The sequence below is a fragment of the Chelonia mydas genome, chromosome 1 (genome assembly GCF_015237465.2).
Source record: "Chelonia mydas isolate rCheMyd1 chromosome 1, rCheMyd1.pri.v2, whole genome shotgun sequence".
NCBI classification, from domain to species: Eukaryota; Metazoa; Chordata; order Testudines; family Cheloniidae; genus Chelonia; species Chelonia mydas.
The window spans coordinates 266,385,621-266,411,757 of NC_057849.1; the positions used below are offsets into that span (position 1 = coordinate 266,385,621).

Genomic DNA, 26,137 nt, shown 5'->3' on the forward strand with positions numbered 1-26,137 from the left:
ATACTGCTGCATGTCAATAATTAGCAGTTTCATCTTCTGTAAAGTGTATCTTTGAGAGCTTTAAAGAAACAGCTGTAATTCAGTCCTGGAATAAATAAGTAATTCTGTAGCTACAGTTTAGGAACCATCGTTGCCAGTATAAGAGAACATACGAAGAAGGACCACAGAACACTAAAAAGAAAAGTCTAGAGTAAGAAACGTCTATACAAGGTATTAGGAAAGCACCATCTGCCTCTAAATTACCACCAGTACAGGTCATTTGGAGGATATTTCAGAAATTTTTGCCTTAAAGGGGTCTTTTCTTTGCAATTATTATATAAGTCTAAAATATTATGTATTTGTACTCTATTATAATATCAATAATGAATCCTCTCATTTCTGCTTGAAATTTCTTCATTATAATCTTTAGCCAAAAAAGTATTTTGGGAAGCCTGAAATTAGAGAAAGTGTTTAATTTATAGAGGCTGTAAAGGGGTTTTACTTTTGTAAAGTCTGACTTTTTTTGTAATGCAGTATTGCAAAAATGAGTTGGTTTAGAAACTTAATTTTTTATATATTCAGTAATCCTAGGAGAAATCTAGTGAATAGAGACATTTTTATTAGACGAGTTCAAATCTTGGGCATTGCTATTAACTATAGAAATATGAACATCCGAGAGCTCTTGGCAGAGTTTATAGACTCATTGATCAGTTTTATGGAGTTTACAAGCTCTGCAGACACACAACAGAATTTGTAAACTGTATAATCAAAATAATTCCAGTATGAAGAGTTTGGAAATCAACAGAGATTGTAAATTCCTTAAGACAAATAGTTGTATGCAGCGGTGTTGTGGTCATGTTAATTTTAGGATATTAGAGAGACAAGGCAGGTGAGGTGATATCTTTTATTGGACCATCTTCTGTTGGTGAGAGAGACAAGCTTTCAAGCTATACACAGCTTGATTGGTCCCTTAGAATTTGTACTAAGTACTTATGCTAAACTATCTGTGCGTTCTTGTATTTAGCTGTGACACTCTTAGTACCTTTCTCAGACCTGAAGAAGAGTTCTGTGTAGCTCGAAAGCCTCTCTCTCTCACCAACAGAAGTCGGTTCAATGAAAGATGTTACCTCACTCACCTTGTCTCTTTAAGTAAATAGTTCAAGTTTAAGGAACTTGGAAACTCTAGAGACAAAAGCTTCCTCTATTTCACTGTAAACTACAAAGTCCAATCTACCCTGACCATCCTCACTACAGAGATGAGATATAGCACTGTAATTACTAACCTCCTTGATGTGCAGAACGTTAGATAAAACCAAGTAACCAGCTTGATCTGAATTAGGCAACTAATGACCTTCTCTATTCCTTGGAAAGGACAGAGAGTTGACATGAATGCCATGTTATGTTTCATTGTTTAGAATTTCAAAATTTTTACAAGTAGTTGAAATACCTACCATAGTTGCATGTGTATGTTATATAGATTAATGGTGATGTGTGGCAAGGTTGTTTGCAGAGATGACCCTTGCCTGCTGATAGTGGGGGCGGGGAGCAGAGTAAGGGCAGCCAGCTTCAGCGGTGTTACTGAGCATGCTCAGTACAAGCTAAGCAGCAAATCTTGGGCGACATGTGACCCTGCATGCTCCCCCATGTGTTGCCTCTGGTTGTTTGGTAACCTTAATTCATAATTTCTTGATTTAAAAATTAGTTTTTTGTTCTACAGTATTTTAGTTAGATTTTCTTCTCCAAGAAGTAAAAGTGTGTATGTGTTTATAAACTACGTGTGCTGTACAGTTACATGAGCCATGTAATGCATTTTATTTTATTTATATTATAAACTGCAGAATAATGTGATAAATTTATAAGTCACCTTTGGCTACTTAACCTGTAAACTGTCCTCCAATTCAGATCTGCCAGGTCTACTTTCTCTAGTACAGACCTCTGAGCAGATTCAAATAGCCATTGTTGCTGGATTTTTTCTTTCTTTGTTTGTTTTTTTCTGAAACAACTTGTGAAAAATGTTTCTTCTCTCTCACCTAAATATGGCATGTATTTTCTCCCAAAATTATCCTTACCTGAATGACAGGACAGGGGGTATTCAGCTGTAGAGCGGTGACAGGTTTAGGTCTGCCAGCTTGCAATTCTTTAGGGCTAGTTATAGGAACTTTTTATACTTCTGGGAAGAGAAAATTGCCAGTGGAATCCAGCACTTGTTTTGAGCTATAATTTATTTTTAAAACTGTTATTGCCTTTGAATAAAGGTGTATTTTATCTTCCATCCTATCTTTTCTCCCTTTTAATTTTTTGCCAAACTTAATGATTTCTGACCTTCACTTAGAAAACCACTCATAGCTAGGGTCACTAGAGTTTGCAATGGCTCCACTGCATGAAGGCAGGGTGTACAACTCTCTAATGAAGACAGTAACGGTGGAGTTTTCAGTTACGGAGATTTACTCCTCCAGTCTTAGAAGTCCTTGTTTAAAATAAAGTGCATACATCTGTTTGAGGACCTTGAGGAAATTTTACACTGTGAATTCTGTTTTGATGATGATACTTGGGCATAAAAATGAGAAGATACACTTGAAAAATTTGCTATTTTACTGTATTTTCAGTGATGTGCACGGTCAAAGTTATTGGATACATGATTTGAAGCACTCTAATGCGCATTTAAAAAAAAAGTCTACATTCATATTCTAAGAAATTGAACAGTGACCAAATCCAAAGGGGAAATGTGTGGTGAGATTTTCTAGTCCAGGGGTCTCCAAACTTTATGAGATGAGGGCCATATTAGATTTTTGAAGGGGCTTCGCGGGCCGAAGCAACTATGAAAGAAATTAAATACATGCAAAATATATGCAAAATCGTTAAAAAAACGACACTACTCTACTCTATGTCAGTGTTGCATTAAATTCTAAATCAGATATAAAAGTTAATTGATGTAGGTGCTGTGAAATCACACAAAATATTTGTCAATACATTAAAAATCATTTCACGTTATTTTTTTATTTTATTTCTAAAAACTCACACATTTGTATCCTACAAATACACATATTCAAAAATAAAGAAATATTTTAGAATTAGTGAGAAGTATGATACTGATGTTTTTCTAACAAAATTCCCTTTAGCTGTGGTTCAAAGTTAGTGTTCCCTATCATCAAAATTGATTGTAAACGTTCATCAGACAAGGTTGATCTGTAGTTGGATTTCACATATTTCGTCATAGAAAATGTTTTTTCACACACTTAGGTAGTGCCAAACACTGACATTAATCCGCGGACAAAGTTTTTTACATGAGCATATTGATCACTTGGCAGGCATTTATAGAACTCTGCCAGATTTCCTTCCTTATATTTGTCCTTCAACACGTCATTGGATTGCAGGTCAATCACTGCCATTTGAAGTTCAGGTGTCAGTTTTTTGAGATCACATTCAAATGGGTTTTGGAAGATCCGTATTCCTTCTGCATTCACATCAAGGTCACTTCACTCAGCTGCAGCCTGCCTGTTTGCTTCTCCTTGTACCTGCTTGGGTGCAGCAGCAACTCTCCACTAAGTTGGCTCCCCTTTTGTGGGGGACACTGGTTCCAGGGGGCACGCACAGCTCAGCTGAGCTACCCCTTCCCCCGCGAGCTGCTGCCGGCAGCCCCCTGCCTGCTCGGCATGCCTACTCAGCTGCAGCCTGCCTGCTTTGTGCTGATGGGTATCTATGCCTGCCTGTTTGCTTCTCCTGCTCGGCTGCAGCAACGACTCTCCCCTAAGTTGGCTCCCCTTTTGGGGGGACACTGGCTCCCAGAGGCACTCATCCCTCCGCACAGCTCAGCTGTGCTGCCGCCCCGTGTGAGCTGCTGCCGGTGGCCCCTCCCCCTGCCTGCTCGCATGCCTACTTAGCTGTTTGCCGCCTCTCCCCGTTGGTTGGAGGGCCGGACAAATGGAAGCCCCGGGCTGGGTCCAGCCCGCAGGCCATAATTTGGAGACCCCTGTTCTAGTCCGTTGCTCACTGACAGCAGTGATGCCACTGGCCTTAGCAGGGCATTCAGAAGTCTATTATTTCTTTATGTATTCTGAGACAGCCAAAAAAGACTTGCATTTATTCTCAGTGGATGAGACACCATCTCACTGTTGTTGCTGATGAGAGGCTTTTTATTTATGCCTCTCTGCATCATAGTGTCCTGTCTTTGAGAAGACGTAGATAAGTAGATGTCTTTTTGCAACAGATAATAGTCATACTTAATCAATGTTAGTTATTATTTTGCTGGAACAAATTATCTAAATTGTGGCTAAAATTCTTAAATTCTAGGATTGTAAATAATTATTTCTGGCTCAGATTGGCTTGGTAGATTTAATTATAGATAGATTTCTAGAGGGGCAACTTGCTGCAGTCCTAATTCTTTATTGAGAGCTATATATATGTGCAACAATGTAGTTAGCAGTAGGATTTATATTTTAATAGCTCAAATGGATCATTATTAGGGCTGTCGATTAGTCGCAGTTAACTCATGCGATTAACTCAAAAAATTAATTACAATTAATCGCACTGTTAAACAATAGAATACCAATTAAAATTTATTAAATATTTTTGGATGTTTTTCTACATTTTCAAATACATTGATTTCTATTACAACACGGAATACAAAGTATACAGTGCTCACAAATTGATTACAAATATTTGCACTGTAAAAATGATAAAAGAAATAGTATTTTTCATTTCACCTCATACAAGTACTGTAGTGCTATCTCTTTATTGTGAAAGTGTAACTTACAAATGTAGATTTTTTTTGTTACATAACTGCACTCAAAAACAAAACAATGTAAAACTTTAGAGCCTGCAAGTCCACTTAGTTCTACTTCTTGTTCAGCCAATCGCTAAGACTAACAAGTTTGTTTACGTTTATGGAAGATACTGCTGCCTGCTTCTTATTTACAATGGCACCTAAAAGTGAGAACAGGCGTTCACATGGCACTTTTGTAGTCAGCGTTGCAAGGTATTTATGTGCCAGATGTGCTAAACATTCATATGCCCCTTCATGCTTCGGCCACCATTCCAGAAGACATGCTTCCGTGCTGATGATGCTCATTAAAAAAAATACTGTGTTAATTAAATTTGTGACTGAACTCCTTGGGGGAGAATTGTATGTCTCTTGTTCTGTTTTAACTGGATTCTGTCATATATTTCATGTTATAGCAGTCTCAGGTGATGACCCAGCACATGTTCATTTTAAAAAACACTTTCACAGCAGATTTGACAAAACGCAAAGAAGGTACCAATGTGAGATTTCTAAAATTAGCTACAGCACACTCAACCTAAGGTTTAAGAATCTGAAGTGCCTTCCAAAATCTGATCAGGACGAGGTGTGGAGCATGCTTTCAGAAGTTTTAAAAGAGCAACACTCCAATGAGGAAACTACAGAACCCGAACCACCAAAAAAAAGAAAGTCAACTGCTGGTTGCATCTGACTCAGATGATGAAAATGAACATATGTCGGTCCGCTCTGCTTTGGATCGTTATTGAGCAAAACCCATCATCAGCATGGACACGTGTCCTGTGGAATGGTGGCTGAAGCATGAAGGGACATACGAATCTTTAGCACATGTGGCATATAAATATCTTGTGATGCTGGCTACAACAGTGCCATGCAAACTCCTGTTCTCACTTTCAGGTGACATTGTAAACAAGAAGTGGGCAATATCTCCTGCAAATTGTAACCAAACTTGTTTGTCTGAGCGATTGGCTGAAGTAGGAGTGAGTGGACTTGTAGGCTCTAAAGTTTTACATTGTTTTACTTTTGAATGCAGTTTTTTTTGTAGATTTTTTTCATGTAGTTCTACATTTGTAAGTTCGACTTTCATGATAAAGAGATTTCACTACAGTACCTGTATTAGATGAATTGAAAAATACTATTTCTTTTGTTTTTTACTGTGAAAATATTTGTAATAAAAAATAAATATAAAGTGAACACTGTACACATTGTATTCTGTATTGTAATTGAAATCAATATATTTGAAAATGTAGAAAACATCCACAAGTATTTAAATAAATGGTATTCTATTATTGTTTAAGAGCACGATTAATCGTGATTAATTTTTTTAATCGCTTGACAGCCCTCATCATAATTGAATTGTGCCAAATAATTGATTAAACCATCAAAAGTACTAAAAATAGTCAAAGCTCTGTGTTGTGTACATTATACTTGACCTAGTGTATGTGGAACTTTCACCGGTCTAGTTAGTATTATGTTTATGTGTTTTTTACTTTAAATTCAAATAATTTTGCATTGCCTCCAAATTTTAAATTTAATGTGCTGCAGATATTTATACTAAAACGAGTAAATGACTGGTAGAATTTGTCAGGGGAAAGCTCAGGATTATAACAGCTGAGTAGAGAACAGTTGGCCCCAAGGAGATATGCGAGGTGGCTTTGATTTTTTTATTTCTGGGATGCAGTTGAGGAAAATGGTATTGGAGAGGGGATGCATCTCCTCTTTCTCTACTACTTTTGAGCAGAGGCAGGCGATTTAAAATTTTGAGGGGAGGAGCTGAGTTTCCATTTCTTAACTTCTTGAATTTTGGAAGTAAAGAAACAGCAAATCTGGAGACCAACATGATATAGAGTGCACACATGAAGTAGGATATCAAAATTAAGATGGAGAAAGGTAAAAAACCATTATTTTTTTCCCCTCTCTCTTTTCTCTTCTTGTGGTGTCTCTCAGTATCCTTCTCTTTTGTTCTTTCTTGTTGTTTCTTCTTTTCATTGCTTTAGCTGACAGCTGAACAGAAATGGACTAACACTGTGCTTCTGCACATAAGTGCTTCCATTAGTTCTACTGAGCCCTTAATTTAAAGGTGCTTCCATGCCAAAGCATGTCCCTACTATAAAATCATAGAATCGTAGGACTGGAGGGGGCTTTGAGAGGTCATCTAGTCCAGTCCCCTGCACTCACGGCAGGACTAAATATTATCTAGACCATCCCTGACATAGAATGAATATAAACAAATAAAACAAGTATGGAGGGACAAAATTAGAAAGGTCAAGGCACAAAACAAGATTAAACTAGCTAGAGACATAAATGGTAACAAGAAAACATTCTGCAAATACATTAGAAGCAAGAGGAAGACCAAGGACAGGGTAGGTCCGTTACTTAATGAGGGGGAGAAAACAGTAACTGAAAATGTGGAAATGGCAGAAGTGCTAAATGACTATGATTCATTTATATCTGTCCATTCTTGCAGATACAAGCTGGAGCAAACAGGAAAATAAGCAGCTTGATTAAAGTGTATTCTGTATTTGTTGATCAACAATTAATTTCCCCCAGTCATGTTTTGCCATAAATATATTTCTGACCTTTGGATCCAAAATTGTGAAATGGCTTTAAAACTGTGGAACCAGTAGAGCTTTCTAATGTACAAAAGCTAGCTAGTAAAATTAGGTTTCATGCTGCTACATTCCCAATACAGTACCAGTGTCTCACTTTGAATAATATTTTGCTGACACATCTGAAGCTGGTCAAACCTTAATGTGGTACAGCAGTATTTTCACATAGCTGTCATTCCAATTATTTATTTGTTTGTTTCTAGATTGCGCATTCCCAAGGAACTGTTACTCAAACACTAATGGATGGGACAGCACAAAGAATACAAATTGTCCCAGCGGATTCAGGTCTCTCTTTACCACAACGCATACAAGTATGTTTAAACTAAAATATTTTGAAAGAATCTGTGAACTACTTTACTCTGCCTGTTTTTGTGCACCCTTCCTTTTCTGAACACTTAATAATCTTTTCTAAAATGTGAAAATTTTACGTTGGAGGCAGAGGCTCCTCCTGTGTCTAGTGGAGCTGTAGGACAATAGGGATGGGGCTTCACATTGTTTCTTTCTTTCTGAGATGAAGACGTGCATAAGAAGCACTTACACAGTGCCTTGTGTATCACTCATAGTCTCCTTCAGCCAGTAACTGAAATGATATGGTTGGAGTCAAAGCTGGCTACGAGGTCTATTCTGTGTTTAAAAAAAAGAAAAAAAGGTACCCAGTTTCTACTCCAAGAGTTTACCTGTTGAACACCAAAGAGGTGGTTCAAGCTGTTACAAGGCATAACGTAGTAACACTGTTAAAAGGCTGAGTTATTTTTACATTTGGGAATTCAGCATATAAGTTTGAAAGGCTTTGTGGTGTATCTTTGGAAAATACTTGTAGATCATAGCAAGAAATATATTTTTCTTTATATTATCAGTACATCATGAAAATGTGTTGTTGGCCCACTTGTTAAAGCATATTGGTAGGGAATTTTTTTGTTGGTTACACTGAGAAAAATCCCCCACCCCAGTAGAATACCTGGTAGTGTGTCCATATGACATGGTCCCCCCCGCCAGAATTGAGGCTCCATTCAGGGTTAGCAGGCCACGCTCACCGGCTGCTGCTGGGGCAGTCTCCCCCCACCCCAGCAGCAGGAGTTTTGGCGGGGGCCTTCAGGGCTAGGGATTGGGGTGTGGGGCGGTGCTTACCTGAGTGGGAGGCTCCCCTCCCTCAGCTCCTAGTTGCCGTGCTGCGTCTGCTGGCAGGCACCACCCCCGCAGCTTCCACTGACTGCGGTTCCCAGCCAATGGGAGCTGCAGAACCGGGGCTTGGGGCAGAGCAGAGGCTGCACGTGGAGCTCAGCAGCCAGGTAGGGAGCCTGCCCCAGCCTCATCAGCCCCCCCACCCCAGCGCTCACCCCAGCAGTGTCCCTCCCAGAACCTGTGGTGCCCCCCGAGCCACCCCTCCCCTCCCCCCAAGTTTTAGTCAGGAGTGTATAGTAAAAGTCACAGACAGGTCATGGGCTGTGAAGTTTTGTTTACTGCCCGTGACCCGTCTGTGACGTTTACTAAAAATACCCATGACTAAAACATAACCTTAACTAGAGAGGGCCAGAGAGCCACACTTTGTAGGAATGAGTTATGCCTCCAATAAATCAGTCAGCCAGTAGAAGCTTGGCTGCGTGTCATGTTGCGGGCTTGCCGGGGGGAGAGGAGAGTTGTGTTTAAAAAAGTTAAGTATTTTCTGGAACCTTCAAATTATACAGTAGCTATCTAGTGTAGCTGGGTGATGTTCTTTTTCTGTCTCCGTCACCGCTTCCTTTCTCTGGTTTGTCACACTCACTTGTTGCATCTTATCTCTAATTAGACTGTAGACTCTTTGGAGCAAGGACTGTCTCTGCTATATGTTTGTAAAGTACCTAGCACATTGGAGTCTCTAGGCATTACAGCAGTACAAACAATAATCAGTAATAAATAATTGGAGCTGGTTGAAAGTAGTTTTTTTCCATTGAGAAATGAAGTTTTGTTGAAATTGTCATGTTCTGCAGGAAAGTGTCAAATTTTGGTAAAATCAACAGGCAAAAGTTCAAATGTTTTGTTTTGACTTTTTCGATTTGATTTGTTTCGGTTTTACTTTTATATTATATATATTTTATATGAAATAATTTAATACAATATAAAAAGCTAAATAATGTTTTTACACCCTGGAAACACTATGGAAATGAAATGTTTTGATTGTCCCAAACTGAAATATTTCAGAATTTTCATTTTGTGAGAAACTTCAGAAATTTTTTTTAATTGTCAAAATTTCCTGTGGGATAGAAATTCTGGTTCCCAACCAGCTCTGTAAATAATATGTCAAAATAAAATAAATTGTATTGAAATAATCCTTTACATTTGAACACATTATTTCCTAAAACAGGCACGTTGAATGACTTACGTATGTCGCTAGTTTATTCATAGGGCAGTTTCACAGATAGGTTAAAGTACTGTCCAAATGGAATCCAAGGTCTCCAAAGAGAAAATATTGTTAAAAAGCAGCTTGAGGATATAAAAAGCAGCCAAGAGAAATTTAGCCTGGAATACCAGAGAGATGTGTAAATTAAACATTACATGAGAAAACATATATTTTAAACATAAAACAATGAATAATTTCCATATTTAATCAAATAAATACAATGGCAAAGTTCAGTTTCAAATAATTAAGACATATGTTGTTATTGAACTCTGACAAATTAATATTAGAGGACTAGTGTGTTAAGGTTTTATTCTGGTTACTAGATGTTCAGGTCATGATATTGCATATTGTTCTGCTAGGGTGGTCCCCTGCACCGAAGCAGAGCCTCATTGACTTCACTCGAGTTCTATGCAGTTGCAAGGATCCCACATAGAATAAGTTGTGGGAATGGCACTTTTCATTATTAAAATTGTCCTTTTGTATAATGCATTTTTCATTTCAAGGTGTAGGGTTTGCAGAGGGGAGCTTTTTAGTAGACTTAGTATTCTTGTGTAGACATTAAAGTAACATATGGTAGAACTTTATTAAAGTACTGATCATGCAGTGAGATCTGCCTGGGAGCCCTATTGAAGAATTGGGGCCATATTCACAATAAAAAGTAATTTGTGAGTTAGCAAGTTGGTAACAAAAATAGAGGAAAAAAGCAAACATGCATCATAAAATGCACTTCTGTTCGTTTATTTTGTCAACTGTAATTCTTTATGATGATGCTTTTATAGGATACTAATAAATGTACTTAGTAGTGTAAAGTGCCTACCACACTTTTGCGCACTGCAGAAATAATGCTGTAGTATATTTTACAACAATAATAAAATCCTAGCAGTATTAAGGCAGCTTTTGTAAATTTTAAGTTGTTTATTACTGTGTAAGAATTGAGGAACATTGCAGATTTTGATAACAAAATGAAAACTTCCCCATTACCTACCACACCCCTTACCCCACCAGACGCACTTGCACCTATTAAAAGTATGGAAATAAACTATGAAGGTAAGGTAGGTAAATATTCAAATACACTCAATCTCTTAAATAAACATGATATACATATTTGAAAAACAACGTTAATCCTGCCCAGATTTGCAAATTAGTGTTTTGAATTTAGTGGGTTGTTGAATTAGCTTTTTCTTTAGAATTCAGTGGTATTTTACTGTATCTAAAGTTTAAAGGTTTACAGTCAAGCTGTATTTAGCTAGCTGTGTCTATGCATAGCCTTCATGTACAAGGCTATAGATCAGGGAGCCCATGTTGTTCTTCTCTACTCCTGTGCACTCTGTTCAATATTACATGGCACAGGTGGATGTCCCCCAGCATCACATAGCCTTGTGGAGAGTGAAAAATGGGGATGTTTAAAAGTGTAAAATTTGTATTTATATATATAAAATGAAGAAAGGGTATTACCAAGTTTGTCAGAAGATGATAAACTATGCAGTTTAGCGAAGGGCAAGTCAGTGAGGCTGTACTACAGTCTTTATTTAAAAATAGGAAAGAAATGCCATAATGATGCTGTTGATCTGTTCTTGATTGTCAAATGAAGAATAAAGCAAAAGAAGTTGTTTTTGTTTGTCAAACAAAGAAAAAAAGGTGGCAAAGAGAAGGGTTAGTGTTCTGTTCTCCTGCTTCAGTTTAATTTTTCTGTTTGTGGTTGTAAAAGTATTAAACTAATATATTCAATTGAATTAAAATAGTTCCTTGCCCTTATTATTCTAAATTAATAAAGTCAGCACTGAAGTGTACAACCTGGGATTAGGCAATGAAGATAACTCATTAAGGACCTAAACCTGTGAGGTGCTGAGTATCACTTTGTGGTATGCTGTGTTCTCAGCTCCCGTTGAATTAGGAGGGAGTTCAGCACTTCAGAGAACTAGGGATTGAGCCTCAACATTTATATCCATATTTTGAACACTTCATAATTCATAGCTGTTAGGATCTGAGGTTTTTGTTTGGCCCTCTGTAAAAATATGGGCCACTTGCAAAATTTGAATGTGTATTCAGGTTCAGAGTTCAAACACCGCTACAGTTTGGGGTTTTTTAGATTCAGGGTTTTTGCTTGAATTTAACTCATTAAGAGGCCCAGTCCTGCAACCACAGAAGTCAAAGGCAAAACTCCCATTGACTATGATGGTGCAAGAAGGGGTGCTAAAAAAACATGATCTTGAAAGACCATAACAATTTGAGATAAATGTATTATCAGATTGTCACAGATCAGCAGACGGGCCAGAAGATTCAGATTGTTACTGCACTTGATCAGAGCACAGCAGGCAAGCAGTTCATCTTAACAAATCATGATGGCTCTACCCCAAGCAAGGTGATCCTTGCCAGACAAGATTCCACTCCAGGAAAGGTTTTCCTAACAACTCCAGATGCTGCAGGTGTCAACCAACTGTTTTTTGCATCCCCCGATTTATCTGCACAACACATCCAGGTAGAGGATCCACTTTATTTCATAATATTAATTCAGATGGGATAGAAAGAGATGTTTTTCTTTCCAAATATTTTCTGTGCTGGTTCTATATTTTCAGTATTCTTGCTGTTTACATTTCCCTGATAGCAAGACTTGGAGTTGTTGTTTAGAAACAATGAAGAAAATGATTTGTTCCTTGAAAGTTATTATTTTTGAATTTGTATTTCATGAGCCAGGATATAAAAAAATATAAATGCATAGTTTTATTTGTAATGTTCAAGCCAGAACCTTCTTGTCACAGCTCTTGGGATAGCCTTTTTGTATTTCTGCCTCATTGACTCTCCATCTGTTTTAAAATATCATTTGAATACCATTTTCTCCCTTGCCTTTACTACTTAATATTTCATTCCTCTTGCTTCCATTTTTATTTGCCATTGTAACTATTTTTTAACTGAGTAAACAATTGTTAACTTAGACAATATGTAGACAAAGGAGGTGGGAAGGGTAGGAGAGAGTGTTATTGAGATTATGTGGTGAACTTCAGCATGTGTTTTGTTGTGTCATTTTTTGTATTTTTTTTTTTTTTAAAAGTAAACCTCAACAAGGGTAAGTGTCAGTTAGATAAGGTTTAAAGTGATTCCAGCATAAAACAGTTTGAGAAGGGATTTCAGTGGCATAGCTACAGTGGTGTAAGTGGTGCAGTCACAGCCAGACCCACGAGGTTATGGGGGTTCAACCAGACAAATGATGCTCCCACACTTTAGCTGATGCACAGGTTTGCAATGCCACTCACTCAAATTTGGCTACGCCAACCTTCCATCTGATGGAAGGGCAACAAGGCCAAATCTGATTAGCGTTGCAGTGTAACACATGGGGATGCAGCGCGACTCAGGTTTGGTCTGGCCGCCCCTCCTTCATGACAAAGGGGTGGCCAGGCCACATTTGAGTGGCGCTGCTACCCTGTGTACCAGGTCGTAATGCCACTCATTGCTCAAATTTGGCCTGTGCCGTGTGAATGCAGGGTGGGCAATGGGAGCCAGCAGAGCTAATGGGCGGCTAGGATCGGGAGTAGCCTGGGATGGAAACAGAGCACAGAGCTGGGGGTGGGCGGTGGGTGCTAGTGAGTGGCCAGGGAGGTCACTGGGGTGAGGGGCTGGGGGGTCTTTGGGTGAGTGGGGAGTGTAAAGGGGCTGCAGGGGGAAGGGTTGGGGGTGAGTGGGGATGTTGGTGGTAGTAGGTTGAGTTGTGGGAGGCACTAGAGTAGGTTGAGGGTAAGAAAAATTTCCTATTTTAGAATCTGGAAGGGGGCCCCATTACTATTCTTGCACCAGAGCCTTGCTTTGTTACACCACAGTGGGATTGAAAGGATAAGAAGGTGGAGGAATGTCAGACTGGATTAGGGAACATGATCTAGTTGTATGGGTAGTATGGAAAAGGGGACATAAAGATGGGATCTAATTGTGTAGCTTATACAGACCAAAAGAATTGGGGAGGCAGTGGAAAGAATATTTTATAATTTTAATGCTTTCATAAGCAAACATGTAAGGCCTATGGAGTATATGCATTTCTCTGTCATTTTCTGTTAGGGCTGGTCTACACTGTACATTAGTGCATACCAACTGGGGTGTAAATTCTAGTGGGCATCAGTGTGTCACACACTGACTGGCCCATGTGGACCCTGCTGGCACACATTAGAAGTTCCCTAGTGTGAGCTGATGTAGTTCTGTTTCAAATAATACTGCGTCCGTGCATGCTATGGAATTTTTAGTGCATACCGTTAGGGTCCATGTGGGCCAATTACTGTGCGACAGGCTGTGCAGAGTATAATTTACATCCCAGCTGGTGCATACTAATGCATCATATAGACAAGCCCTTAGTGAAATGTGCAGTAACTACCTTTTAATGGGAAGCTAGCTTTTAATTTTCCATTCACTGGCCATGGGGCTTTCATTTAATTCTAGATACTCGTCATGTTCTCTCATATCTTTTCTAACTGCTCCTCCCGTTTGCAGTTTTGCACAGTCGTTATTTTACACCTTCATTTGAAGCAGGCTTCCATTTCCTGTGCGCACGCACACTGTTCCTCTTTCAAATCCTTCCTTTAAATCCACATATTGTGGAACGCCTTCCTTGATTAATTGTTTCATCGGTAGTGGCTCTGCATCTTCTTGAATGGCAACTCTTGTTCTGAGTGTCATGTTTGTCCAAGGAAAATTCTGAGCTCTTTTGAGCAGGGACTTTCCCTCCTCTTGGGCCAAATTCTGGAGTCCTTTCGTAATCAAAACTCTTTATGACATCAATGCAGATTTTGTCTACAGAAGGACTTAAGGAATTTCTTTTATGTTACGTATAATTCCATGCACAATTATAGCACTAAATAATAATAGCAGATGAGGTGAAATGAGAAATTAATAAACCAGTGATGTTTTGTCATTGAGGCAACTTTTTCTTTAAGAATGTTAAATTAAAAGAAACTTCGGTGATGTGTAATAGCAGTAAAAGATTAGAGGTAATATCTTAGATGCTGTTGCTAAATAAACATTTACTTATGGGGAGTCTGAGAGGGAGAGAATTTTCAAAGCACTTTTTAGAAATTCTTGTAACATTTTCATTATTTCTCTTCATAGAATAGGACTATCACCTTCCTCAGTAGAGCTTTTCTTAATTATATTTATCTTCAGAGCCCCTGTTTTGATTATGTGAAGCAGGACTACAAGAATCAACATTCTTATCAGGAAATGGGAAGTTTCAAAAGTGCTTCTAATTTCCAATGCTTTTAATGGGAATATCAATTCTTTCATTCCTGCTTTGCATTGTGAGATTGTTAAAATGATTGCTAGTTATGGAATCATATTGTCCTTTTTAATTGCAAGCAGTGCTTTATTATTATTTATAACTTTTACAATATCTCAGCGCGAAAGATCTTTTAAAGAAGAAATAGAAAGGTATGATTCCTACCCTGAAGTGTTATTGCTATGAGTCTAATTTTAGACGTGATATAGTGAATGAGGGTAACAAATATCAGATGGGGTTGGGGTGAAGCAAGACAAGTTACAGTAATAACATCACAGTTACTCAGGTTAGAGGCATTAGTGCCTCTTGATAATGAGTAATTCAGTTAAATATATTGTGTTTTCAAAATACTTAATCATTGGTTCACTCTTGTGAGTACAGTGAAAGAAAAGAATGCTAGGGAAAGATTGGAATGCCTGTAAGACCAGAAGGCTTGACAAATGTAGTTTTCAAAAATATAAGTGCTTTCTGCAAAAATCTTCTCTGGGTAAGATTTGTTTTAATACTTTTAAAAAAGATTTTGATAGTTAAGTTTAGGACCCATCCTGAATAGGGATCTGAATTGGTGCAGCAGGCAAGAACACGCAGTCAACTGTTCGGGCCATAAATGGTAATTGAGGGGACTTGGTGCTTCACAGGATTGAGCCCTTAGTTTAGAGAGAGGCATTTTAAGGGTGTGATTGGCTTTTATTTTTCATATTTTTAGGGTAGAGAGAGAAAAGTGAAATAATTTTGTACTTTCTTCCAGATTTTAACTGACAACACTTCCACTGAACAGACCCTAAATAAAGTATTTGATCTCTGTGTCGTATGTGGAGACAAAGCATCAGGTAAATTCTTCAGCAGGACCACTTTTTAAAAGCAGTTTCAAGCTATTCATTCTTCAGAAACAACGTAATTTTTTACATACACACTTTTTTCACTGGTTAGTTACTTTTAAATAAAAAGTGGATACAGTATAAAGACATACCTAATGTAGTTGGACTGTGTGTAGATGGGATTTATTAATTTTAGCTTTAATAATTTGCATTTGTTTAAACAGTCCACTTAAAGCAATTTTCATATGTAGTTTAAGCCTATCCAGGTCAGTATTATATTTCTATACAACTACAGACACTGACCAATCAAATTACTTGATTGGCTGCAAATGCATTCTTAATTGACTGGCCATTCTGGCATTTTTGTAAAAGAAGTGTTGTACAGTGGACTTGTCCATTGTTACTTTTAAGTGAATTTTTATTATTATTCATTTTAAACTTAAGATATCTGTGAAAAACCGTGCTAGCTGTTTATAATACAAAACAGACACAATCAGGGAAGATCATAGAAATGTATTATAAAGTGCTCTTATGAGTTTTTTGTGCTAAGCAGTTTGAGTCATCATTTTTGGAATTGCCCAAACACTAAGGACACTTTATAATTCCACTAAGGTAGGGTGTGGGGGGGGCGGGGTGTGTATGTGTGTGGGTGTTATCAAAATGGAATGTTAAGATAAAAGGGGAAAAGCCAAAAAAATGCCCTTTGAAACAGTATTAGTGGACTGAAGAGATGGAAGGGGGTAATGAAAGTAGGGAACCAAATGCCAAGTGTGCCTTGGGGGCCAGGGAGTCTGTGGAGAGCTGTGCTGCCTATCCCAATCCTGTGCCAACTCTCTCTTCTCCCTATCCTTGCCTCCCTCTGATTCTCTGGGATGTGTTAAGCCTAGCAGCATGTTTTCCAGGGTCTGTCAGAGTTGGACTGCGCTCAGGCATACCTCCAAAGGCTCACTAAAGGGAGAAGCTTCTCTTTAGTAGAGATGCAAGCCCTGTTTCTCAAGTATGGTTTGACTGCAAATTTCCGTCTCTCTCTCTCTGCATCCTGGAAGGGGACATGGAAAGGGAAGATTTTAGCCTAACTTTTGTGAGAATTGGCTAGAATTAGCTCCACTAGGGAAGCCATTTCTCCATCTGGCAGTCTGTCTGATTTGTCAGAGCAGTGGAGGCTAAAGGAGAATTGATAAGGATGCGGCGGGCAGGGAGGTGTCACAGAGGCAGCTAGAGTTAAGAGTCTGTTCAGGTCCTTAGCTTGGGAACCAGGGAGAGAGCGACAAGGCAGAATGTCTCAAGCAGGGGTGGGCAAACTTTTTGGCCTGAGGACCACATCGGGTTTCCAAAATTGTATGGAGGGCTGGTTAGGGGAGGCTGTACCTCCTCAAACAGCCACGCGTGGCCCGGCCCCCAAGCCCAATCCGACCCCCCCTGTTTCTTGCCCCCTGACATTCCCCCTGGACTCCTACCCCATCCAACCCCCCCATCCCCTGACGGTTCCTGTCCCCAGAACTCCTGCCCCATCCACCACCCCCTGTCCCCTGACCGCCCCCGGAGCCTCCCCACCCCTGACTGCCCCCCGCTGTCCCATCCAACCCTTCTTCTCATTCCTGACTGCTCCCCCAGGACCCCTGCCCCATCCGACCACCCCTTCTCCCTGTCCCCGGAACTCTTGCCCCCCGCCGCCACCCCATCCAACCCCCCCCTCCTTCCTTACTGCCCCCCCCAGAACCCCCACCCACATTCAACCCTCCCTGTTCCCCGCCCTCTGACCACCCCAACCCCTATGCACACCCTCGCCCCCTGACCACCACCCCGAACTCCCCTGCCCTCTATCCAACCCCCCCGTTCCCTGCCCCCTTACTGCGCTGCCTGGAGCACCGATGGCTGGCGGCAGTACAGCCACGCCGCCGAGAGCACCGGGTCAGGCCGCAGCTCTGCAGCTGCGCTGCCCGGCCGCCCAGAGCATTGTGCCGGCGGCGCAGTGAGCTGAGGCTGCGGCAGAACAGGAACAGCGTGGGAGGGGCCGGGGGCTAGCCTCCCCGGCCAGGAGCTCAGGGGCCAGGCAGGACGGTCGCGCAGGCTGGATGTGGCCCGCAGGCTGTAGTTTGCCCACCTCTGGTCTAGAGACTCAGAGAGGCTGTATCAAAGAGTGGAAATACTCTGCAAAAAAACAAAACTGTCACCTTCCAAAGTGAAAAATAAAACTAGTATTATAAACCATTTTATTTATAAGTATTTATTTTTAAAACTACCTTATTTGTAGTGTGAAACTCTGTATGAAATGTCATGTGTGTGTGAGACATTTGAGATGGTTATGTTAGAGGGATCTGAAAAAAAGTTAGAATCTCTGGAAATCTCTTCTAGACATCTGAATGGAAGTCTCTAAAGAATGAGTAAAGTACCTATAAAATTAAAGTTTATCCTTGAATTAGTCCACATTTGAAATTGATTTCTGTGAATTTCCTTCTTAATTAAAGGCGCAGCCATAATACCTTCATAATATGTATTTTTGAACATTTCTGTGTGGCCTTGCTTTTTAGATTTTAGTTCTGGATTATAAAATTAACAGTATGTATAGTAGCTGTGTCTAAATGACCAAGAGTGCCTTAATCTGTAAATGTAGTATTCTTGTTTTAATTTTTTTCAGCTAAGCAGGTTTTAAATAATGATTTTAAAAGAAAAATCTGAATTTTAGGGACAGAATAGCACAATGAGAAAAGCTGTGGAAATGTTGAATTTTTGATTGATTTAGCAAATGTTTTGTTTCTTTGCATCACTGAATACTTTCATTATAAAAGAGAATTATGGTTTTATCTTTAACACAATTTAAAAAACCAAAAATCGATAGTTTTGAAATAGTAACAGATATTGTCATCAGATGCTTAAATATGTACTGTCTCCTCTTTACATATGCAATCTTTCTGTCATCTTTAAATCGTGCAATTATGCTGCTAAATTCTATGATAGACCATAAAAGAACTTGATTTGAGGGTCACTGAGAAAAATTAGTAAAGTATGTGTAATTCAAGTAACTAAAGTAGCTTATCCTAATGCTCTTGGGGAAGGGGAAGCCAGTTTTTGGGCTTGTCTGCTGTTGCTAGCAATAAAGACACTGGAGTCAAGGAGTTGTTAAACTATCACTGGCCTATTGGGAAATGGTCATCTTGCGTGAGTTGTTTAAACCAGAGATTTGGTTAGTTTGCTTGTCTGTTTGATTCTCTAGCCACTTGGCAGTATCTTCATATCTGTAACTCATTTAAAAAACTACATACATGCCTTGTCAATGTAAAGTCATACATACTCTCTGACTTGTCTAAATATAATTTCTTTTTAAAAGAGGGAAAATGTTGTTAACACTGTAAAATTAATGTCCTGACTCATGCTGTTCTTCAACTAGGACGTCATTATGGAGCAGTAACATGTGAGGGATGCAAGGGATTCTTTAAAAGAAGCATACGAAAGAATTTAGTTTATTCATGCCGAGGGGCAAAAGACTGTGTCATTAACAAACATCATCGAAACCGATGTCAATACTGTAGACTGCAGAGATGCATCGCGTTTGGAATGAAACAGGACTGTAAGTATAAATTAAGATCTATAAAACTGGTAGGGTATATATCTCAGGCATATAAAATATAGCAGGCATTCATGATGAGGTTTGTGCTATGGAGAATATACTGTTACTTATGCATGCAAATCGGGCTTTACCTTCATTACTGTTATGAAATATTTAGATCAGCTTCTCCTTAAAGAATTGTAAAAGTCCAGTGTGACTCAAACTCTGAATTTTGGTAGTTTGTCAAAGATTGAAATAACCTTAAAAACACACAGCACAGAGTAAATAAGAATAAAGTGTTCTTCCTAGGCAGCAGGCATCCCTATGATAAATTGTCTGGTTATAATTTAACAGCTGAAGAAATTTTGAATAACTCCACCTTCCCGTCAGTTTATCCATCAGTCATGGTAGCAGCTGTTTCTGCACCCTGCCTAGTTTGCCCAGCAGAGGGAGGTATCTCCCAGGCAGAGATTAGCAGGCACATATAACTTAATTCTTGCAGATCTAAGTTCATTTTTGAAATTTCCTTGTGCTGGCAGATTTTAAACATGTACATGCCCAAAGACAATGTAATTTTAAAAGTTATGGATTAATGTGATCATGTTTATTTTTTAATCCTTCCTTTTTGAGATTTTTATGGTCTCACTACCTTAAAATGACAGGTTTCAGAGTAGCAGCCGTGTTAGTCTGTATCCGCAAAAAGAAAAGGAGGACTTGTGGCACCTTAGAGACTAACAAATTTATTTGAGCATAAGCTTTCGTGAGCTACAGCTCACTTCATCGGAATGCAGTCCTTTTCCTTTTACCTTAAAATAGTCCCACAAATGGAATCCCAAACTTGTATTAAACATTATGTACTTATATGTAGCATGTAATGCTGTAGGCCCTAGGGGTAAAAATGGCTTTAACATGGCCAGGTGCATTTGAGCCTATTTTAATTATGCATTGGGTTAAACCTACAGTTTACTGGTCTGGGTCACCACGCTCTTCCATTGTGTAATTCCGTTGAAGTAAATGGAATTACACCATCTTAAAATTCATGTAACAGAGTGGAGAATAAGACCTTACATATTTTAAGGAGTTCCATCTTGTAAACATTTTTAGTACGTGTTTTGGTTTTACTATGACAAAACTAAATTTGTTGTAAGTATATAAGTAGTTATTTCCTCATAAGGAGACGTTCTCCCTTTGAGTTCTTAAAATGAAGTTGTGTAAGTAAGTTTCCAGTTGGCTTTGTTGTTTGGAGTCAGATTTCCCCATGTGGTAGAATATTTTCCAGTTTATTTTAATGATGCCATATTTGTTGGCATGGAACCAAGAGGTTGAGTAGTTGTGGATTAAATTTCCAGGGGGAGCATAAAAAGGAGACACTGTGACCCCTTCCCAGACAGGGAGGGGGCATGTGGGCTTAGCAGACAAAAGGAGATAGACAGCGACAATATAAAGCAAACAAGCCTCCCCATGAGGATCCAGACAGGTGAAAACTCCTGAGGGGGCACTTTTAATTTCTTCATAAATTTAAAATTATTGGCCTTTATATGTTTGATCTTCAGTCTTCGACTCCTTCACCATTTCAGTAACTATAAAAACAAGTGTGTTTATCCAGAGTTAGAGCTAATGATTTTTATGCACTTTTGTTGTTCAATATAGCTTCTATATAAAATCACAAATACATTAAACTGCAAGCTTTTCCAGCAGTAATTGGAAAAACAGGACACAATTTCTTAAACGCTCTTGTTTGTGATATCTCCATCTGACTATTCGTGAATTTTGAGTTGTCACCTAATAGTTACACACCATTTTGTTAGCTGTTCAGTGCGAGAGGAAACCAATTGAAGTATCACGAGAAAAATCTTCAAACTGTGCGGCTTCTACAGAAAAGATCTACATCCGAAAAGATCTGCGGAGCCCACTTGCTGCAACTCCAACTTTTGTAACGGACAATGAAACAGCAAGGTATGTAAATAGTGCTCCAGACTAATAGTTTCTTGATCTCAGAAACATCAGAAGACTAAAATTTGTACTTTTTTTTCCCCTTCAGATCAACAGGACTGCTAGAGTCAGGAATGTTTGTAAATATTCATCAGTCCGGAATAAAAAGTGAGCCTACTGTGCTTATGACACCAGATAAGGTATGTGATGACATGAATAAAAGACTACAACTACATCTACCATACAAGCTAGAGGTGTGATTCCCCAGCTTGCATAGACATATTTCTTACACACACGTGTTCTTGGATGGCGTTTCTGAATCATGCATTTTTAATTGCATTTCTGCATTCACGTGCTGATTATTTGAAAATATAAATAAGGTTGGGTGACCATACCGAGGTAGCTATGGCTCTATCTGAATGCATTTCAGAAATACCTTTAATAGTAATATTCTTCCTGAACCATGTATACTCTCACAAAACTAAGTACTGTTTCAGAATTCACAACATAGTCGTTGGGGTGGAAAAGGAAATATCGTTTCTTAAATTTGTCCAGAGATGTTGACAGCACTGGACAATGTTGGGGTCTTGTGATTAATGCGCCTCTTCAGTGTTGTGTGAAAGGCAGTTGCAGTACCTCTGGACTGGCAAACCGGGGTGGTGGTCCTGAAAGGAAGCCAGAGGGTGTGTTCCAGCTATAGGGGGATCACACTCCTCTGCCTCCCTTGCAAAGCCTATGCCAGGGTGCTGGAGAGGAGATAACACCTGTTAGTTGAACCTCAGATTCAGGAGGAACAATGTGGATTCTGTCCCAGTCGTGAAACAACAGACCAGCTTGTTGCTCTCTCGCAGATATTTGAGGGGTTGTGGTAGTTTGCTAATCCGGTCTATTTTTGTTTTGTAGACGTGGAGAAGGCATATAACTGCGTTCCCCAAGATGTCTTGTGGGAAATGCTGTGGGAGTATGAGGTGCCAGTGCTGCTTTTGCATGCTATCCAGTCCCTTTATTCTCAGAGTGAGAGTTGTGATCGTATTCTTGGCATTAAGGCGAGTTTGTTCAAGGGGGGCATTGGACTCCACCAAGGGTGCATCTTGTCCCCACTCCTGTTCATGATTTTCATGGACAGGATGTCAAGGCACAGCTGAGCTGTGGAGTGTATCCACTACAGGTGGCATCTCTGCTGTTTGCAGATGATGTCCTTCTTGCTTCTTCAGACTGTGATTTCCAATGCGCACTCGAACGTTTTGCTGCTGGGTGTGAAACAGTTGGGATGAGAATCAGCACTCTCCAGGTGAGGGGGGAGTAGCTGCCCTTAATGGAACAGTTCAAGGATCTAGGGGTTTTGTTCACGAGTGATGGTAAGCGGGAGCGTGAGATGAACCAGTGGATTGATGTGGCGGCTGCAGTGATGCGGACACTATACCAATCTGTGGTGGCACAGCGAGAGCTGAGTTCTCGGACGAAGCTCTCGGTTTACAGGTTGATCTACGTCCCCATCCTCATCTACAGTCAATAACTTTGGGTAATGACTGAAAGGAGGAGATCGCGGGTACAAGCGGCAGAAATTAGGTTTCTCCACAGGGAGGCTTGGCTTACTCTCCGAAACAGGCTGGTGGGATCAGCTATTTGGGAGAGCCTCGGGGTAGAGCCGCTACTTCTCCTGATCAAGAGGAGCTAGCTGAGGCAGTTCAGGCACCTGATAAGGATGCCCTGTGGGAAGCTTCCTTTGGAACTCTACAGGGCATGTCCCACTGGGAGGAGGCCCCGAGGCTGACCCAGGACACACTGGAGGAATTATATCTCCTGACTGGCCTGGAAACTTCTCGGGAGGAGCTGGAACCTGTTGCAGAGAAAAGGGAGGTCTGGTCCTCCCTACTCTCCATGCCGCCGCCATGACCCTCACCAGGAAAAGCGGCATAAAGGAAAAAGAAGAAGTTGTTTCTTAAACTTAAACAAAAGACACGTCAGGCAGCAATTCAAACCCTTTACTCACTCAGTTAATAAGAGATAACTAAACAACATGCTTATTCCTCATGGATTTTTTCAGGCAGATTTTTACCTGTTCCCACTTTCATCTGAGTTCCGTTGGTTTCTTCATTTACTCTAACACCTTTTTCTCTCTTCAACTGATGTCCAATTTCCTTATTCTGTTCTCATGCACTTTACTCTGCTTGCTGCATCTGGCAAAGGTCTAGTCAAAAGACGTTTCTTCCCTTAACAGACAGATCAGTGAAAATGAGAGTATGAATAAGTAATTAAATAAAACGTGGCATACTTGAGAGGGCAGCTTTGTTGTTGCCTGCAGGTAAGCGTGCTCTTTTTCTTAAAGTGATTTTTAATGAGGAAAAGGTTGCTTTCTGGCCGGCTACTGGCTACCTTGAGGGCTATTTAGCAGCAAAGTCAAGAAGTGAAAAGAAAGTATACCTTGTTGTAGTGGTATGGCTTCCCTGCATGCCTAGGCTGACATGACTTCTCATCCATTCCTTCTTCATAAACATCCTCCCACTACTTCTGATTGGCTTACAAAACTGCAGAACATACCAGGGAAGTTTTACAAATGAAATGCTGAAAAGATCATATTCAGTTACATAGCCCAAGTGCCAATGGGTATTTGAACAGTGACTCATGGTGGTAGAGACAATAATTGTTATTTATTAGCTACACTTTTACAGTTAATCTGTAATTTATCTAGAGGATCACAGTGATGGGCACAATACAAACAGAATAATAAATGAAGCTACCCTGAATTGTTAACCCAATTTTCCTGCAATTTTTTTTTTACATTTTAAAATATATTTGTGCCAGTTTCACCACTTTCCCCATATTTTTCATATCTTTCTGCTCTGTGTATTCAATTTTGACTCTGCACCATTCCAATACTGTGGTGTACATCAGACCAGATTCTATATATATGTACTATTTTTGGGTTGGTTACACCAAAGAAGAGTTTGCTGAAAGTAGCTTACTACTGCTTCTAGTTATTCTCAGTAACTAGATGTAGTGTGTGTAGAAATTGTGTTGATATAACATGTATGAAAGCCCTCTCCACCATAGAAGAGTGACCCATTGCTGACCCCAGGAGGGTTAGTGGGTAACAAGATTGTTGTAATGAGCTATAAATCCAGAGTCTTTATTAAGTCCATGATTTTTAGTGTCTTATTAAGTAATGAATTTAACCTCCCAGGTTCATCTTTGAAGATGTTGTGCAGGTTTTCTTTGAGGACAAGGACTGAGAAGTCAAATATGAAGTGATCATTTTATGACACGTGTTCACCCACGGGTGATAAGAGAGTTCTTTGCTTTTCTCATTTTTCTGTGTGAGCTCATTTGAGAGCATAGCAATTGTCTCATTCTTCTTCGAGTGATGGTCCCTATTGTATTCCACTGATGATTTACACACGTTCACCATGTATCTGGAGCCGGAGAATTTAAAATTGGTAGTGTCTATTGGTCCGCGCATGCACCCTTGCCTCACCTTAGGGTTTCGGTTGAGCTGATAAATTGCAGGGATGTACTGACCACATCTCCAGTTCTTCTCACTGCCTTGTGGTCCAGGTCAGAACTATTCGTGTTCTCTTGCATATGACACACCTTTAAAAAGAGTATAGTTGTATATAGTTAAATTTTTTTAGTATTTAGCCATTTTATTGTTTTTGCATAGTTTTTAGTCATTTTAGTAGTTATTTAATGTTGATTTGGGACTTTTGGGGGAATCTGTTTACTTGTAAACACCTACGCACACACAGGTACTGGACAATGCCAAAGACCCCAATCTTTAAAATCTGCAACTCCTGCCTGTGTTCCTTCTTGATCAGTGATGAATATCAACGCTGCCTCTACTGCTTGGGAGAAGTCCACATTTCAACCAGGTGCAGTGTCTGCCAGTCCTTCCCAAGCCATACCCAAGAAATCAGGGTGTCTGCCTCAAGAAGCATCTCATGGAAGTCGCTATGAGACCTCAATCAGACCCAGGCCGGAGAATCCCCCTTGTATGTCAGCCTGAGACATCCAGGAGTGCATCTCCAGCTACAGAGATTGAGTTCAGCTCTGGTGGTACCACCACTATGGACTCTGTGCCGGGGCCGGGAGGTCAGGAATCATGCACATAAGCATGGAAGTAAGTCTTCCTCTAAACCAAAGAAAGGGGACGCTCCTTCCATGAGTTCCAGCCACAGGGAAGCAGTGCGCTCCAAGATCCATAAATGTGACAAGAAACCGCACAAACTGGCAGATTTGCCGCTACCAGGTACCAAGCCCCACACACGGTCAAAGTCTGCCTCCTTTAAGGTATAGGACCTGTTGGCCCTGGGAAAGTCCACTGCTCGAGCACCAGTTTCAGCTATGGAGAGGGTACCATTAATGCCACAGAGGTTCAGAGAAAATGCCAGAGCCCCAGGAACTGTTTGCCCTCGAAGAACCAAGATCCCCACGCCTTCTACTATCTTCCACCTTTAGAGGCCAAATCTCCCACCCAAGACATATTGCATTCAAGGCACCCTTCACCACCTCCTCCAGTGGCCTACACACTTCCACCAGCTCTGACATTAGTGCCAATGGAACCGGGATCCGAGTTTTCAACCTCGGAGGATTCAGTTGAAGCATGGGGGCTCTCCATCCCTTACCGCCACTATGAATACCCAAAGAGGCCATCTATAACATGGCAATATCCTCCTCACCAACTGCAGAGGAGACTGGTTCCCCACACCCTGGTGCTGCCACAGCACCCTCCAGATCTGTCATGCTGGCCCTACTGGGGATCCTGGCCCCAATACCCACACATTCTGTGTGGGAGACTTCACCTCTCCCTCATCTAGAACACCCTCAAGTAGGTACTCTGAACTGATCATGTAAGAAGACCTGCTCAGTCGGGT

At 40.1% G+C, this 26,137-nt stretch overlaps 1 protein-coding gene across 13 annotated transcripts in view; it reads left to right on the forward strand.

Annotated features, from left to right (window-relative positions):
- The window catches only part of NR2C1 (nuclear receptor subfamily 2 group C member 1), a 99,422-nt gene that overhangs the window by 35,938 nt on the left and 37,347 nt on the right, over positions 1 to 26,137 (forward strand). For 7 of the 13 annotated variants that reach the window (XM_043545880.1, XM_037884952.2, XM_037884996.2 and 4 more), the window contains 6 exons: positions 7,545 to 7,652; positions 11,967 to 12,197; positions 15,718 to 15,799; positions 19,176 to 19,355; positions 21,143 to 21,290; positions 21,376 to 21,466. In XM_043545880.1, the coding sequence (XP_043401815.1) occupies positions 7,581 to 7,652; positions 11,967 to 12,197; positions 15,718 to 15,799; positions 19,176 to 19,355; positions 21,143 to 21,290; positions 21,376 to 21,466 (804 nt within the window). In that variant the 5' untranslated portion in view covers positions 7,545 to 7,580. The remainder of the gene's footprint in view (positions 1 to 7,544; positions 7,653 to 11,966; positions 12,198 to 15,717; positions 15,800 to 19,175; positions 19,356 to 21,142; positions 21,291 to 21,375; positions 21,467 to 26,137) is intronic. The other 6 variants (XM_037885005.2, XM_037885012.2, XM_037884984.2 and 3 more) reach the window with 3 other exon arrangements.